At 37.4% G+C, this 17304-nt stretch overlaps 1 protein-coding gene across 10 annotated transcripts in view; it reads right to left on the bottom strand.

Annotated features, from left to right (window-relative positions):
- Positions 1–9843: 9843 nt before the first annotated feature.
- rtn4a (reticulon 4a) overlaps positions 9844–17304 on the bottom strand; it is a 29192-nt gene continuing 21731 nt past the window's right edge. For all 10 annotated transcript variants that reach the window (XM_070915539.1, XM_070915544.1, XM_070915542.1 and 7 more), the window contains 6 exons: positions 14606–14813; positions 13544–13682; positions 11943–12012; positions 11694–11740; positions 11238–11296; positions 9844–11028 (listed from right to left, as the gene is read on the bottom strand). In XM_070915539.1, coding sequence (XP_070771640.1) covers positions 10986–11028; positions 11238–11296; positions 11694–11740; positions 11943–12012; positions 13544–13682; positions 14606–14813 — 566 coding nt within the window. In that variant the 3' untranslated portion in view covers positions 9844–10985. The remainder of the gene's footprint in view (positions 11029–11237; positions 11297–11693; positions 11741–11942; positions 12013–13543; positions 13683–14605; positions 14814–17304) is intronic.

The raw sequence follows: 17304 nt of genomic DNA, 5'->3' as shown, positions 1-17304 counted from the left end.
CACAAGTGGATCCAGAGGGAATCGAAAACCACGACCCGAACGTCTTCACACCACCGCTCGTCAGACGGCGAGTTTCCTGAAGAGCTTCGCAGCTGGAGATGGAGGACTGCAGTGATGAGGCGCTCCGTGATGGGTCACATGACCCTGAACAGGAATAAACCACAAGTAGACGTAAAGAGACGGAAGAATGATAAACGTCAGAGAAGCAGACCTTTTTGTTTTTGGTTCATTTGACAGTGAAGCAGAGGTTTAACTCACCGTCATGTTGTTCTGCTCAGCCCTCTGAGTAAAACACCACCCATCTCCTCCTACCCAGAAGGCCTCATTGATCATGTGAGAGAGTTTCAGACACAAAGAGGAAAAAGTTCAACACAGTTCAACAGCAGATTTCCCTCAAAGTGTTCCCTCCTGTCCAGGGGTCAGATGCATAAAGCTCAGAAATACTGACTCGACTGCATGGCGGCTGTAAGTGCTGTAAGTTAAAACATCTGATGCACTTTCAACTGAAGAGAAAATCAGGCTTCAGTTCAGTTTTTAACTGAAAATTGAATTCTATCATCTTAAATTGTGTTTTTTTTTTGTTCAGATCAGTGTATAATTAAGATTTAGCTTTTTTAAATGTTCTATTTTTGAACTGTTGGACACTGTTTCTTTTATATTCATGTCTCTGGTTGCCTGAAAGGGTGGGATCTAATTCAACTTGTGTCTGATTGGCCGGCGGTCCGGTCACCTGACAGTCTTTGCAGAGACACTAATGTAGGCATATAGCCGGAGAGCTATAGCTGCTACTTGTCCCGTATTGGCTAAACAAAAACACTAAATATGTTCACCTGTTGAGCTCATAAACGCTCGGCACCAGAATAAATAACACTGGGGAACAATTTGAAAAAAAATGTTCTGTTGAGTTAGATTTTTATGCTGATTAAAACTAAAATCCTATATTTCATCCTATAGTTCAAAAACTTGACGTGATAGAGAAAAACTGAGATCAGTTTTGGATTCCGCACCCAAAAATTAGTTAAAAACAGCTGTCAGACCTAACTCAACAAAAATTGTGTTCCCCAGTGTTATAGATCGCTGTACAGACTATATATATATATATATATATATTATCGAACACGGTTAGTGAACCTAAAGGAATAACGTTGTATTATTGGATTAATGCTTCGTGTTTGTGTCATCATTTATACATCTGACTCCTGGATTCAGGTCTCATGAAAGATGCTGATGCTGCATTCAGAGTACCATCGGAAAAACAACATTCAAGTGAATCATTTATAAAACATCTGAGTTTATATATATATATACATATTTACAGAAACCTCCCGCAGTTTAGAAACATTTAAAACCACTCTTCATTTCAAAGAGCCTTTACTGTATCTGTCGTTGGATATCATCACACTAAAGTGCCTTTCTGGATCTTTCTACCTGTGTTTGTTTGTTTTCTGCTTTTTGGGGGAGGGGGATATTTCATACACTGTTTCTTATTTAATCCATAGTTGAACTTATTTTGTACTCTGTCTGGTGCTACACTGAGAATGTTCAAACGTGTATTCATCCAAAATGGACGAAAATGACATTTTCTTTGCTGCTGCTTTTTGTTTTAAAGACATGAAACATCCAAAGCATCGTGATGGTAAAACAACACAGGACATCTGGGGGACAGATATACATGTTGGAAATATCTCAATGTTATTTATGCCTGATTTACAGCGTGGACGAGTTTTCTGTGTCTGAACTGTTGAATATTAACTTTTAACTGTTGTGAAAAGTGTCAAAAGAGTCTGTTTGTGTGAAGATGAATAGGAGAAGAAGTTCCAGAGGTTGCACACCTGATTTGTTGACTCGTTCAGCTTCGACACTTTTGATTTCCGGAGGTCAAGCGGTCACTGAAGTAATCACTGAGGCAGGATTGTTTTTCTGTCTGAAAGGTTTTCATTGACACAACAGATCACAGCCTGAGAAGTCCACCGTCAGCAGCAGAGTAGAAACAGAGCTGAAGACGGTTCATCAGTGAAACAAAACTTCATGTCACAGCAGGAAGCTGACGATGAAAGAAACTAAAAGCTGCTTTGAAAAACTTTGTCGGAGGGTTCAAGGACACTCTGACATCTGAGATTTGAGAATCACGAGCTGCTTTGTGATGAATGAAACAATGAGCAAACATGGAGGCTGAGAAAGTTAAAATGTGAATTCAGACATTTCTTGCTGTAAAAAGTTGAGCAGTTGATCCTCAAATCTCAGATATTTCAGCGTCCCTGAATGCACCTGTTTCCGACGGTAACATCACTCGACTGAACACTGATTGGAGGATTTTCAGTTCTATAAACTGATGGATGATTTAGGACTCACTTGGCTCAGATTAGTCCTTATTTGAGTCCATGAAATAGAGCTGTTGATCAAGTTTTGTGTTTTGATTCTCTGAGTCGGGCGGTCCAGTGAAAGAAGGTCTTTTAGGGAATATTTTAACATGATCACAGTAAAGTCATCTTTATAGTGTCACCACTTCAAGGAGATCACAAGATAATAAACATAGTTTTCTGTATTTTGACACTTTTTGACAGTACAAAAGTGTCCCCTCCGGCCTGCCATAGTTTAAAAAAGGATTTTGTGGCACGTTTGTCTACAAACTTTGACCTTGATGTTGAAATCAGCGTTACAGCTCCTGAAAATGACAGATAAGAACAATATTTGTGACGGACATGTTGAAGTTGAGTGTGTGTGTGTGTGTGTCGCTGCAGACGCTCGTTTATAAAAAGAACAAATAGAAACGTCAAACACAAAAACAGACATCAGCGCTGCAGTCGTTGGAGATGACATGAGTTTTAGTTTGTAAATGTTTTCCTGTGTCGCTCTTTTCTTTTCACATGATTTGTATGATACTGTACATGGAAATATAAATGATGCTCAGATGCATGAATTTATTTTTAAACCAAAACATGTTTGTGGATGATTGATGAGATTTTATGGCGTGAATTATGTTCAGCGGTCAATTTTTATACCAAAGTGATTGTGTTCAAAGTGTGTGTGTGTGTGTGTGTTAGCTAAGTGTACAAACAGATTAAATGAGACTCGTGCAAGAAAACTTTTTTCTTCTGTCTTTTATAACAAAAAGTGACTTCATGAATTTGAAAGTTCAGACACGTTTCTTCAATCAGTGAATTACTGGAGAATAAAGGTTTCATAAATCTGAAACTGAGTTTTTAACACTCTTCAGGGTCAAAGTCGGAGTCACCAACAAAGGCAGTGAGGAGGAAGACTGGACACAGGTAAACATGATCTAAACATAATGTAAATATCATGAAAACATGATCTAAACACCATGAAAACAATCTAAACATCATATAAATATCATGAAAACACGATCTAAACATCATGTAAATATCATGAAAACATGATCTAAACATGTAAATATCATGAAAACATGATCTAAACATGATGTAAATATCATGAAAACATGATCTAAACACCATGAAAACATGATCTAAACACCATGAAAACATGATCTAAACATTATGTAAATATCATGAAAACATGATCTAAATATCATGAAAACATAATCTAAACATGATGTAAACATGATGTAAATATCATGAAAACATGATCTAAACATCATGTAAATATCATGAAAACATAATCTAAACATGATGTAAATATCATGAATGATCTAAACATGATGTAAATATCATGAAAACATGACGTAAATATCATGAAAACATGATCTAAACATCATGTAAATATCATGAAAACATGACGTAAATATCATGAAAACATCTAAACATCATGTAAATATCATGAAAACATGATCTAAACATCATGTAAATATCATGAAAACTTGATGTAAATATCATGAAAACATAATCTAAACATGATGTAAACATGATGTAAATATCATGAAAACATAATCGAAACATTATGTAAATATCATGAAAACATGATCTAAACATGATGTAAATATCATGAAAACATGATCAAAACATCATGTAAATATCATGAAAACATAATCTAAACATTATGTAAATATCATGAAAACATGATCTAAACATGATGTAAATATCATGAAAACATGATCAAAACATCATGTAAATATCATGAAAACATAATCTAAACATGATGTAAATATCATGAAAACATGATCTAAACACCATGAAAACATGATCTAAACATTATGTAAATATCATGAAAACATGATCAAAACATCATGTAAATATCATGAAAACATAATATAAACATGATGTAAATATCATGAAAACATGATCTAAACATCATGTAAATATCATGAAAACATAATCTAAACATGATGTAAATATCATGAAAACATAATCTAAACATTATGTAAATATCATGAAAACATGATCTAAACATGATGTTAATATCATGAAAACATGATGTAAATATCATGAAAACATGATCTAAACATGATGTAAATATCATGAAAACATGACGTAAATATCATGAAAACATGATCTAAACATGATGTAAATATCATGAAAACATGATGTAAATATCATGAAAACATGATCTAAACATCATGTAAATATCATGAAAACATAATCTAAACATGATGTAAATATCATGAAAACATGATGTAAATATCATGAAAACATGATCTAAACATCATGTAAATATCATGAAAACATGATCTAAACATCATGTAAATATCATGAAAACATGATCTAAACATGACGTAAATATCATGAAAACATGATCTAAACATGATGTAAATATCATGAAAACATAATCTAAACATTATGTAAATATCATGAAAACATGATCTAAACATGATGTTAATATCATGAAAACATGATGTAAATATCATGAAAACATGACGTAAATATCATGAAAACATAATCTAAACATGATGTAAATATCATGAAAACATGATCAAAACATGATGTAAATATCATGAAAACATGATCAAAACATCATGTAAATATCATGAAAACATAATCTAAACATGATGTAAATATCATGAAAACATGATCTAAACATCATGTAAATATCATGAAAACATAATCTAAACATCATGTAAATATCATGAAAACATGATCTAAACATCATGTAAATATCATGAAAACATAATCTAAACATGATGTAAATATCATGAATGATCTAAACATGATGTAAATATCATGAAAACATGACGTAAATATCATGAAAACATGATCTAAACATCATGTAAATATCATGAAAACATGATCTAAACATCATGTAAATATCATGAAAACTAGATGTAAATATCATGAAAACATAATCGAAACATTATGTAAATATCATGAAAACATGATCTAAACATGATGTAAATATCATGAAAACATGACGTAAATATCATGAAAACATGATCTAAACATGATGTAAATATCATGAAAACATGATGTAAATATCATGAAAACATGATCTAAACATCATGTAAATATCATGAAAACATGATGTAAATATCATGAAAACATAATCTAAACATGATGTAAATATCATGAAAACATGATGTAAATATCATGAAAACATGATCTAAACATGATGTAAATATCATGAAAACATGATCTAAACACCATGTAAATATCATGAAAACATGACGTAAATATCATGAAAACATAATCTAAACATGATGTAAATATCATGAAAACATGATCAAAACATGATGTAAATATCATGAAAACATGATCAAAACATGATGTAAATATCATGAAAACATAATCTAAACATGATGTAAATATCATGAAAACATGATCAAAACATGATGTAAATATCATGAAAACATAATCTAAACATCATGTAAATATCATGAAAACATGATCTAAACATCATGTAAATATCATGAATGATCTAAACATCATGTAAATATCATGAAAACATGACGTAAATATCATGAAAACATAATCGAAACATTATGTAAATATCATGAAAACATGATCTAAACATCATGTAAATATCATGAAAACATAATCTAAACATGATGTAAATATCATGAAAACATGATGTAAATATCATGAAAACATAATCTAAACATGATGTAAACATGATGTAAATATCATGAAAACATAATCGAAACATTATGTAAATATCATGAAAACATGATCTAAACATGATGTAAATACCATGAAAACATGATCTAAACATCATGTAAATATCATGAAAACATAATCTAAACATGATGTAAATATCATGAAAACATGATGTAAATATCATGAAAACATGATCTAAACATGATGTAAATATCATGAAAACATGATCTAAACATCATGTAAATATCATGAAAACATGATCTAAACACCATGTAAATATCATGAAAACATGACGTAAATATCATGAAAACATAATCGAAACATTATGTAAATATCATGAAAACATGATCTAAAGATGATGTAAATATCATGAAAACATGATCAAAACATCATGTAAATATCATGAAAACATAATCTAAACATCATGTAAATATCATGAAAACATGATCTAAACACCATGAAAACATGATCTAAACATGATGTAAATATCATGAAAACATGATCAAAACATCATGTAAATATCATGAAAACATAATATAAACATGATGTAAATATCATGAAAACATGATCTAAACATCATGTAAATATCATGAAAACATGATCAAAACATCATGTAAATATCATGAAAACATAATCTAAACATGATGTAAATATCATGAAAACATGATGTAAATATCATGAAAACATGATCAAAACATCATGTAAATATCATGAAAACATAATCTAAACATGATGTAAATATCATGAAAACATGATGTAAATATCATGAAAACATGATCTAAACATGATGTAAATATCATGAAAACATGATCTAAACATCATGTAAATATCATGAAAACATAATCTAAACATGATGTAAATATCATGAAAACATAATCTAAACATTATGTAAATATCATGAAAACATGATCTAAACATGATGTTAATATCATGAAAACATGATGTAAATATCATGAAAACATGATCTAAACATGATGTAAACATGATGTAAATATCATGAAAACATAATCGAAACATTATGTAAATATCATGAAAACATGATCTAAAGATGATGTAAATATCATGAAAACATGATCTAAACATGATGTAAATATCATGAAAACATGATCAAAACATGATGTAAATATCATGAAAACATGATCTAAACACCATGAAAACATGATCTAAACATTATGTAAATATCATGAAAACATGATCAAAACATCATGTAAATATCATGAAAACATGATCTAAAGATGATGTAAAGATCATGAAAACATGATCTAAACATCATGTAAATATCATGAAAACATGATGTAAATATCATGAAAACATGATCTAAACATCATGTAAATATCATGAAAACATGATCTAAACATCATGTAAACATGATGAAAACCTGATGAAAACATGATGTAAATATCATGTAAACATGATTTAAACATAATGAAAACATGATGAAAACATGATGCAAACATGATGAAAATATGATGTAAACGTGATCTAAACATGATGAAAACATGATGTAAATATCATGTAAACATGATCTAAACATGATGAAAACATGATGTAAATATCATGTAAACATGATTTAAACATAATGAAAACATGATGTTAACATGATGAAAACATGATGTAAACATGATGTAACATGATGTAACATGATGAAAACATGATGTAAATATCATGTAAACATGATTTAAACATAATGAAAACATGATGTAAACATGATGAAAACATGATGCAAACATTATGTAAACATGATGAAAACATGATGTAAATATCATGTAAATATCATGTAAACATGATGTAAACATGATGAAAACATGATGTAAATATCATGTAAATATCATGTAAACATGATGTAAACATGATGTAAACATGATGAAAACATGATGTAAATATCATGTAAATATCATGTAAACATGATGAAAACATGATGTAAACATCATGTAAACAAAGCAGGATTCAAACTGAACTGCATGGGCAGGTTTGTTGGACCTTGAGGGGACACACACTTTGAGTTGTGTACCAGGAAACTGCACAGGACAGCTTTGAAGCCGGCTTCAGAAGTCAGCCCGATAATAAATCATTTCAACCTTCACACCGACCTAGTGTCTTGCTCAAGGACACTTCGACACGACGGGGTGGGGGGGGGGGTGTCAAACCCCCAACCCGCTCTGTGCTACTCTACCTCCCTTGCGACAGTGCTAACCACTGTGCCACCATGTGGGCCTGATGAATCGTAGTGAATCATAGTGGATCATAGTGGATCATAGTGGATGCTTCACGACGTCCCGACCGCTGTCATCTCTGGTTAAAGCAACAGACCAACGTCTTTATGGAAAGAGTTCAACATCACCTTCAAACATCCTGTGAAAACAACCTGAGTCTACAAAGAAGTGAAACAAACGTCTTCTAAAGCTGACAATAACTCTGCGTTTTTACAGCCTTGTTGTTTGTACGTTCAGAGACAGAGGACGTGTTGAGACGGACAGTCAGTCCTGAAGTCTTTGTGCTTTTTCACAAAAGTATTGAAATAAAACTGCGAGCAGAGATTTCTGACTTGTCATAGCGAATCCGAACAATACGTTTTTCCAAGAGAAGACAAAGGGGAGACAAAGAGGAGACAAAGAGAAGACAAAGGGGAGACAAAGAGGAGACAAAGAGGAGACAAAGGGGAGACAAAGAGAAGACAAAGAGGAGACAAAGAGAAGACAAAGAGAAGACAAAGGGGAGACAAAGAGGTGACAAAGAGAAGACAAAGAGGAGACAAAGAGGAGACAAAGAGGAGACAAAGAGGAGACAAAGGGGAGACAAAGAGGAGACAAAGAGGAGACAAAGGGGAGACAAAGAGGAGACAAAGGGGAGACAAAGAGAAGACAAAGAGGAGACAAAGAGGAGACAAAGAGAAGACAAAGAGAAGACAAAGGGGAGACAAAGAGAAGACAAAGAGAAGACAAAGGGGAGACAAAGAGGAGACAAAGAGAAGACAAAGGGGAGACAAAGAGAAGACAAAGAGGAGACAAAGAGGAGACAAAGAGGAGACAGAGAGCAACGATCAGGATTTTTCCTTTTTACAGAATAAAGGTTTCATAGATCTGAAACTCCAGAGACTCCATGATAGTCTAGTCCAGGTTTGACAAGTCCAGTTATCCAGACCTGCTCTCATGTGGTCCAGATGGAGACTAAGCAGTGAACGTGCCACAGAAAGCATCTCTGTTGTCAGTATTGATCTGTCTCCTTCTGTATTATGTACTGATCACTTCTGTTTACATCAGTTTGAGTCCTCAGAAAACTTCTCATCATCTCAGCTCAGGAGACTGAAGTTGGCTTCTGATTCACAAGTTTCTCAGCTGGGTCTTTTGTTGCGACGTCACAGAAAACAGTTGAAGAGTTAAAGCAGTTTTAAACAGGTTTAAGCAAACTTCAGTCTGGTCTACACAGCACAAAACTACAACCTCTCAGAAGAAGCCTTCAACTACGGAAGCCCATTTCTACCAAAAGAAGAAATGTCAGGGTTGACAAATTACATTAAAATATAGCAATATAGCATTTCGTTCTTTTGGCTTAGCCAAAATATGTATGCACCATCCAATAAACATGACATTTACAGTCACATTTCGGAGGCAAAGCCTCATAGTTTTGGTATAAAGACTCATATTCAACACTTTGAAAGTCACTTCTCTGACTTGCCGTCTCGTGATTTTGAAACAGAAAGTCAAATAATTCTGTACTTTTCATTCGTCTTTATTTGTCCTGTGTTTTCTTCTCCTGAAATGAGCTTCCATATTCAGCAGACTGAAGCTAACAAGAGCTAACCGGAGTTAGCCAAGTTGACGGACAGACGAGGAGGCGGGACTTTCTTCGTCTAGAAGCTTTATTGATAATTGTTTACATCTCACAATGCATTCCACAAACACGGCTCCCGGCTGGAAGCTTTTTATCGTCACAATTGAAGTATGAAGTTTATCATTCACAATTATACTTGCATAACAAACAAATGCTCGAAGTTTCCCAAAGTCACATCAAGTTGCAACTTTATTAAGATATTGGCTCCACAGACAGTATGGTTATGTGTTTTCTTCTTTAAATCCCATTTCATTTTTTTGTTGCTTTTTAAATATTTTCTTTGATGTGGATGAATGTAAACGTGTTTCTTCCAGAGTTTTTCATTACTAGACAGCTGCAATGACATGGAAATAACGACTTTTATGTAATTAATGTTTTATTTGTCTGGCAAAGGTTTTCTAGATGTTTCTAGCTAGAGTTACTCAGAAGCAATGAAGTTTTTAATGGTAGTACAAGCCCCCACCCCCCTCCCCCCTCGCCGCCTCATCAGGAGTCAAAGACGTCGTTCACAAAGTCGTCACATCGAGGCGAAACCACGCAGCAGGTTACCGAGGAAACGAGCTCGAAGCTTCAGGGACAGTTAAACAGTAAAATCACAAAATACTTCTAACTCCGTAATCAAACAAGAGAAAATACAAATGTGCCGTTTGCTGCTCGTCTTTCTCTCACAGCAGACGAAGAAAAAAACTGATCTCTCCGCTGGGCTGCGGCAGGGAAAGGAAAAACCCCCCCCCCAACCAACCGGCTGAAGGAGCATCTGACCTCCCACAATGCACTGGGTGAGGGGGGGGGGGGTTAATTCAAGATCAAAACGTGTTTCTGTGAGTTTCAGCGTCTCACAGAAACAAACATTTCAAAACTTGATTAAAAATAAAAGATTAGAATCATGGAGCCGCCTCGGTGTCGTGGACCTCAGCTGACCTCAGACCTGCTTCAACTTTCCCAGAAAACACAAAAAAAGGAATTCTGAACTGGAAAAAAAGTGTTTTTATTATTTTGACAAATAAAGTTAGAAGGGCTGCGTCCACGCCAGACCCCTCCTCTCCTCCTCCAGCCTTCCCTCATATCAACCCACCCCACCCCCCACCCCCCACCCCCCAACCATCCTTCCTCTCAGGACTTCCTGAATCCAAACTCCGACTTGTCGTTACTTCACTCTGTTTTGCGTTTCATCCCCGGCACCTTCGCCTGGATCCTGCAGGACGACAGGAAGTTAAAAAGATGAGACTGAGATGAACCAAGAGAGGGAACTGCAGCTGTACTGAGATCAGAGTGAGGAGATGAATACACGATCACGTCAGGTTTATTACATCCTGCTTGTGTCACATTATTACTGTGAAATATTCTATCAGTCATGTTGTTGTCTTGATGTGGACAGACTCGCTGATGAAACCGCCAACTTACTTTCCAACGACGTCTTTCACCTGGTTGTTGACCAGAGCCACGTAGTGGTCGATCTGAGCCTGAAAACACACACACAGGATCATTAAAGATCTACCTCAGTGGATTCTGGCTCTGCCATGTGTTTTTAAATAAAGGGGGGGGGGGGGGTCACGTGTCAGTGTGGCCGACAACATTTAAACAACACATGCGAGTAAACGATGAGACTGTTGTTAGTGATGTTGAATTAAAAGTTAAGACGTACATTAACTCCTCTGTGTTCCTCACTAGTTTGACTGTCACCATGTATCGGAGTACACAAAGCATAATAATGAAACGTCATTCTTTCTACCAGTGCCTTCCAAGTTTAATGTGCGTTTTATTATTGACTTTGTAAGGCGTGTTTGGATAACTGGAAAATAAAGTCTCATTAAACTCCCGATTTCATTTCCTTTCACAGTTGAATTATTGGTTTCTCACCTGGTGTTTCTCATAGATGATCGGGCAGCTGAACACTCCGACCAGACCTGAAGAAGACAAGAGGAAAATGGTCTTGTTAGTTTCTTTAGCCATATTGTTCCATCAGACAATGTGCTGGTTTCACCACCAGATGGCGCCAATGACAGACATGTTAACATCCTGCGCACAGCAGCAGCGGAGCACCACACACCACTTAAAGCCTCTAAGGATGATGGTAAACGACAGCTTCATGTTCACACGCTTCCTCACCCAGAATAAGAAGAGTGAGCCCGTTGAACAAGGCACCGACGTAGGTCAGGATCCACATCAGCACAGCAAACTGCAGAGAGGACACAGAACTTCAGATTAAAGTACAAACACTTCATAGAGAAATGATCTGCAGATGAACTGATAATGAAAAGACTCATTAGTTACTACCTCTTCAATAAGCATCAGTGCAGTGAAATGGTACGCAGTAACAACAACCCTTTCAATGAACATCTGTGGATCAATACCATTTAGAAAGGTTCCCCTCAGAATCAATGAAGTTTCAGCTCTTCTCTTTATTCACTCTCATCAACCTTTAAATAAACAGACAGTCAAATGTAAAAATGGATCAGACCGAATCGATTGGCCTCTGGAGAACACAAGCGCCTCAGGGGCCACGTTGTTTGCCCCGACTCGTTCCTCCAACCAATGAAATGATTGGTGGTTCTATGCAAAGAGGATTTATTACAACTTATTTCATAGACTTGGTCATAATTTCTATCAGTAATAATAACACTGACCAACAAATGATTTAGGGCTGCAAATAATGATTTCAACTCATCTTTTAGTTTTAAAAGGTCAAAGAATTGAGACAAAACACCTGAATCCAGCTCAATATTCAGATGTTGTTCCGATGTAAAACGCTTCAGCTGCTGTTTCTGAGGGTTTAGCTGATCTTTGTTCACCATGAAGCTGATTTAATATGAATCTCAGTGCTGTAATATAATGTGACAGTTTTCTGCTCGTGTTACTGATGAACATGAAAACAAGCCAGCAGTCAGATTCAATATGTGTGACATTTTAATGACCTGCTGGTGTGGTTGTAAACATCAGACACACACGCTTGTAATCTGGCGAGAGAATGTTAAACATTCCTGAGGCTCAAACTTCTCCTGGTGGGATTAAAAGAATCAGACTTTCTTTTACCCTCTTAGGGAATTTCTTCTGCACAGACTCTGTGGTGGTGTCCTCTCTGATGAACAGATCTGTATTTGGACTGCAGGCTCGGGGGGGGGCAGGGAGGTGACGACAGGCCTCAGACAGCTGCAGAGCTCTCAGTGTAACTACAGACACATTAACCCACTGTAGCTGCTGCTGGTTAACGTGTACATGAAGTACAGACGGTAAACCCCAACATTAAGGGTCTACATAAAGCTTGGGACAGACCTGAAGACGAGCCGAGACCTACAGAGGCCGGACAGCCACACATTGACTGAGCCTAACACACAAGGCAACACGCTAACCGCAGATCCAGTGAGAACCGTCTCGTGTTCTTACCAAAACATGGACGCCAACCAACGTTTGTGCTGAAAGACCAAAAAAGAGGAAAACAGCTGAGAGTTCGGTGAGATCCTGTTTATTTAGTGGACCGCCAAACGACTGGCAGAGACTGAAGACTTCAGATTAGAGTCTTTACACATTTTATCTGCCGACTGACCCAGACTTGTTAATGCATTTCTGCTTAAAGTTGAAGTTGACATAATTTAGCTTATTATTGTTATTATTGTTCAGGTTTCTGCAGCCATGAAAGAGTTCAGCCTGTATTTGTATCTTTACTCTGGTTTTCTTCTGTATTAATGATCATTTCTGGGTCCACTTCTCACCTTGATGGAGTCGACCAGGTCCTCGACCAGGAACACGCGCCTTAATTCACTGATGGTCTTGTTGAGTTTGGCCAGAAACATGTCGCTGTACTTGTGGACCACGTCCTCAGACAGCGCCACCTCCTGGTCCAGGTACTGCCTGAGAGGGACAGCAGAGGAGCGGGTTAAATACAGAGCAGAGGTGATGATGATGATGATGATGGTGGTGATGAAGTGTGTGGAAAATGTCTGAGTCGGTTCCCAATACTCAATTAAATGAATTTAAAGCTCGTGAAGGATTCATTTTAAGGCTCAGAGTCACCTTCAGATCTTAGTTTGAGGAAGAATCACTGACACTTCCTCCTCCTCTTGTGCATCATTCTCCTCTCTGAGGTTTAAAAACTTTAAAATCAGTAGAAACCAGCTTGTAATGTGATTGAGCTCATGTTAATCTGAGCTAATTGGCGTCTAATGTGCTGTGAGGTCAGTGTGCAGACCAGCAGGTGAAAACAGTAAGAAGGTTTAGTCAAACAGCCAGGAAGGAGGATGAAGGAGCAAACAAACCAACAACAAGAGGAGGAAGCAGCGGGCTCACTATCCCTGTGTGTATATAGTGTATATATTCACTGCTTGTAGTGTTGGTAAAAAAGGAAATAAAAAGGCCTAAAAGTTATCACAATACAAACTCTCAGACAAAGTATAAATATCTAATGTGGGCCGACACACATCATCATCATCATCATCACATCAGCAGCAGCTCAGACGCCTGCAGCACTGACAGATAATTAGGATTAACCAGGTCACTGGTTTCTGTCATGTGATCAGAGTTAAATTCCCAATGAAACCAGACTACAGAAGACTGCTTTCAGTTTACATCCTACACTTCTGTCCTTTTACTGGGTTTTTCTACTTCTTCAATTAGTTAAGTGTCTGAGTATCTTCAAAAGAACTCGATTAAAACATATTATTGTTGCTTTAAAGCCGGCATATTAAAACTTACGAGCCCTTTATCAGACAAATGCCTCAAACGTAAAGCGACAGACTTCTGTGGCATTAAGGTGGATTTTCTGTATATTCACTCACTTGAATGGGTGTCCCTCATCGGACTTCTGGATGGCCTGCAGGATGCCTTTGTATATCCTGAAGCAGATGGTGACTGAGAGCAGAGCCAGGCCGATGTAGGAGCAGACGCTCACGATGCTGCACACCATCAGGGAGAGGAGGAGCAGCAGGGCGGCGCCGAACACCACGCCCGTGGTCTTCACATCACGCCAGTAGAGGAGATCCACCACTGCAGGAGGAAGAGGAGGAGGAAGAATGATGGTTAGTGTTAATCAACCTGAGAAGCTGAGCTTGTGCAGGTTTATTGACTTGAACAGCAACAGAAGGGAGTCAGAGCGCCGCGTTTTCAAAAAGGTGCATTATTATTATAACTTTAATTAAATTATTCACTTACTCCTAGTGTGTGATTACACCAGAGGTCTCAAAGACTTATTATGGAAACATAATGAGACACGAGCGAGACGCACCGATGGGGAGTATCAGTTCGCTTTGGGTCCAGACAAAATGTAAGACGCAGAGAACGAATCAGCTTGAGTTTTCGTGTCCTCAGGGAAACCAACGCGTTTCACTGTGACAGTCAGCTGACAGTCACATGGCTGCTGCATGTGGTTGTCAGGAGGTGGAGCATCTTTAAGTTTACCGCCTCCATCAGCGCAGCCTGTGCTGCGGCTCTGCTGGGGGTCAGAGGTCACACTGTCAGAGTCATCAGGAGGAAACTCACTGCAGCTTCTGACTCAAACTTCATCTCTGTGCCTTCTGGACTTTCTTCCACTTTTCACCCGATGCCACAATAACGACTTCCTGGTGATGTAACACCAGCTCCCACAGCCATATTGGAGGTCATCAGCTTTGACTTGCATGAGCAGTATTTTATAACGCGTCCAAAAGTGCCCCAAAGACCACACATGTGAAACACCACAGCCCCCCGCTGAGACTTTCACTTGCTCCCCCACACTGCTTCCTGTCCTTTTTCCAGGTTTTGATTAACAAAATGGCTGCAAATAAACAGGGCTGAGCGCAACAATAACCACTGTCTCATGGGATCCAAAACTTTTTGATCTAAAATTTGATTGATAAAATGACAACTGCTCCATCGGCACGGTCAATATTATCTGTTGGGCTTTATTTTAAGTCAGATTTATCAACTTAAATTGTGAACTTATTTACAAAAAGAACCAGCAGCAGCAGTTTCAGCAGTGTTGATGAGTGAAAGAGTTAAAGCTGCAGGTTCTTGGGTCTTTCTGACATATGGGTTGCTGCAGGGAGCTCCTTTGCTCTCTGAGAACCCAGATAGATGGGGGGTGGTGTTGGAGATGGCGGGTGGGGGTCGGACTCTCCTGGGAGACAGCTGAGCTCACGACCTGGGTCCTGCACCGAGCATGCTTATATTTCACCAGGGAATTCCAGGCAGGTCAGTGGACAATATTAGAAGTGAAGGAGTCCTGGTTTCCTAAAGGCTCTGACGTGGCTCTCAGCTGACATGCTGAACTTTCCATCGACGAGAGAACATCATGTCAAACTGCACGCTGGAATCTGACAGTTTAATATTTCTGCCTCGCTTAACTGCAAATACACAGCTAAAGAACAACTTTTACATTCAGCAAGCTCATGACCCACCTCACCAAGCCTTAAAGAATAAAAAGGTCTGCTGAGCAAAGCAGCATTAAAATGCAAACTGAGGCTGCAGGGTGAGCAGAGCTCTGCGCAGAGAGACAATGGCAGGTGCTGTGAGCACGAGCGGCCATGTTGCTCAGCATCGCAGACAGACGGACCGGCCCCAATGTGTTTGGCAGCTGACCAAAGTATTCCTGAAAATGGTTTAACAGCCAATTAATGAGCTTATGAGGCTGAAAACGTCAAATCAGATTTCCTACAACAAGTTGTTGCCAAGTGGACAAATCCAGCTGACCGCAGGACTTCAATACAAACACGCTCGTTATGCAGACATGGCAAGCTTGTTAAAGAAAGATTAAGTGCTGAACAGACAAGTCGATCCACAAAATGGATAATAATCTTTTGTGTATCAGTCCAAAACGCAGATACTAAAGATGCACTGCTGCCATGAAGGGCTTCAGAATATTTGGACGATTTGATGATTTCAAAAAATATAAAATCATCAATAATGAAAACAATCCTTCGTTGCAGCCCCAGAGAGTTGAAGTAAATGAGGCTGTTCAATCCTCAAATGTTTGACAAACTTCTCACATGTTCTTAGTCACAGATGACAGTAAACCGATGACACCTGAAGTCGTCACCTTATTGTTTTTCATCAGGACATTTCATACAGAAACATAAACTCGCTAATTACACACTTCATTAACGATCAGTGATCAAGACTGATTGATTTTGAGTTAAGTAACCAGCACTAAAGCCAACAACTATGTGTTTAACATCAGTTACTTTACATATTGATGATGTATTCCCATCTGCGACTGGACAGCATGTTTAATCAGCACCTCTGTTGCTTGGTAACCATTCTGCACAGTTAATGTGAAGCTATTTAACTACAGTCGATTCTTAACAATTGTCCTTTAGAAAACAGATTTCAGTGCTGCTGTTGTTACATAATGACACTGACTACAGAGACGGAGCTTTCCACTGATTCCAGAGCAGATCAGAGGGGTTTCCAGTAAAAACATCGTCTCTTGGCTGGTTTAAAACCAGTAAAACACTGCGTCAGCTGGTCACTGAGGGTTACTCACTCTCTCACACACACACAC

Source organism: Enoplosus armatus, chromosome 12, assembly GCF_043641665.1.
Source record: "Enoplosus armatus isolate fEnoArm2 chromosome 12, fEnoArm2.hap1, whole genome shotgun sequence".
In the NCBI taxonomy this organism is placed as follows: Eukaryota; Metazoa; Chordata; class Actinopteri; order Centrarchiformes; family Enoplosidae; genus Enoplosus; species Enoplosus armatus.
The sequence above is the reverse complement of the archived record's forward strand: the minus strand, read 5'-3'. Positions and strand labels throughout refer to the sequence as shown.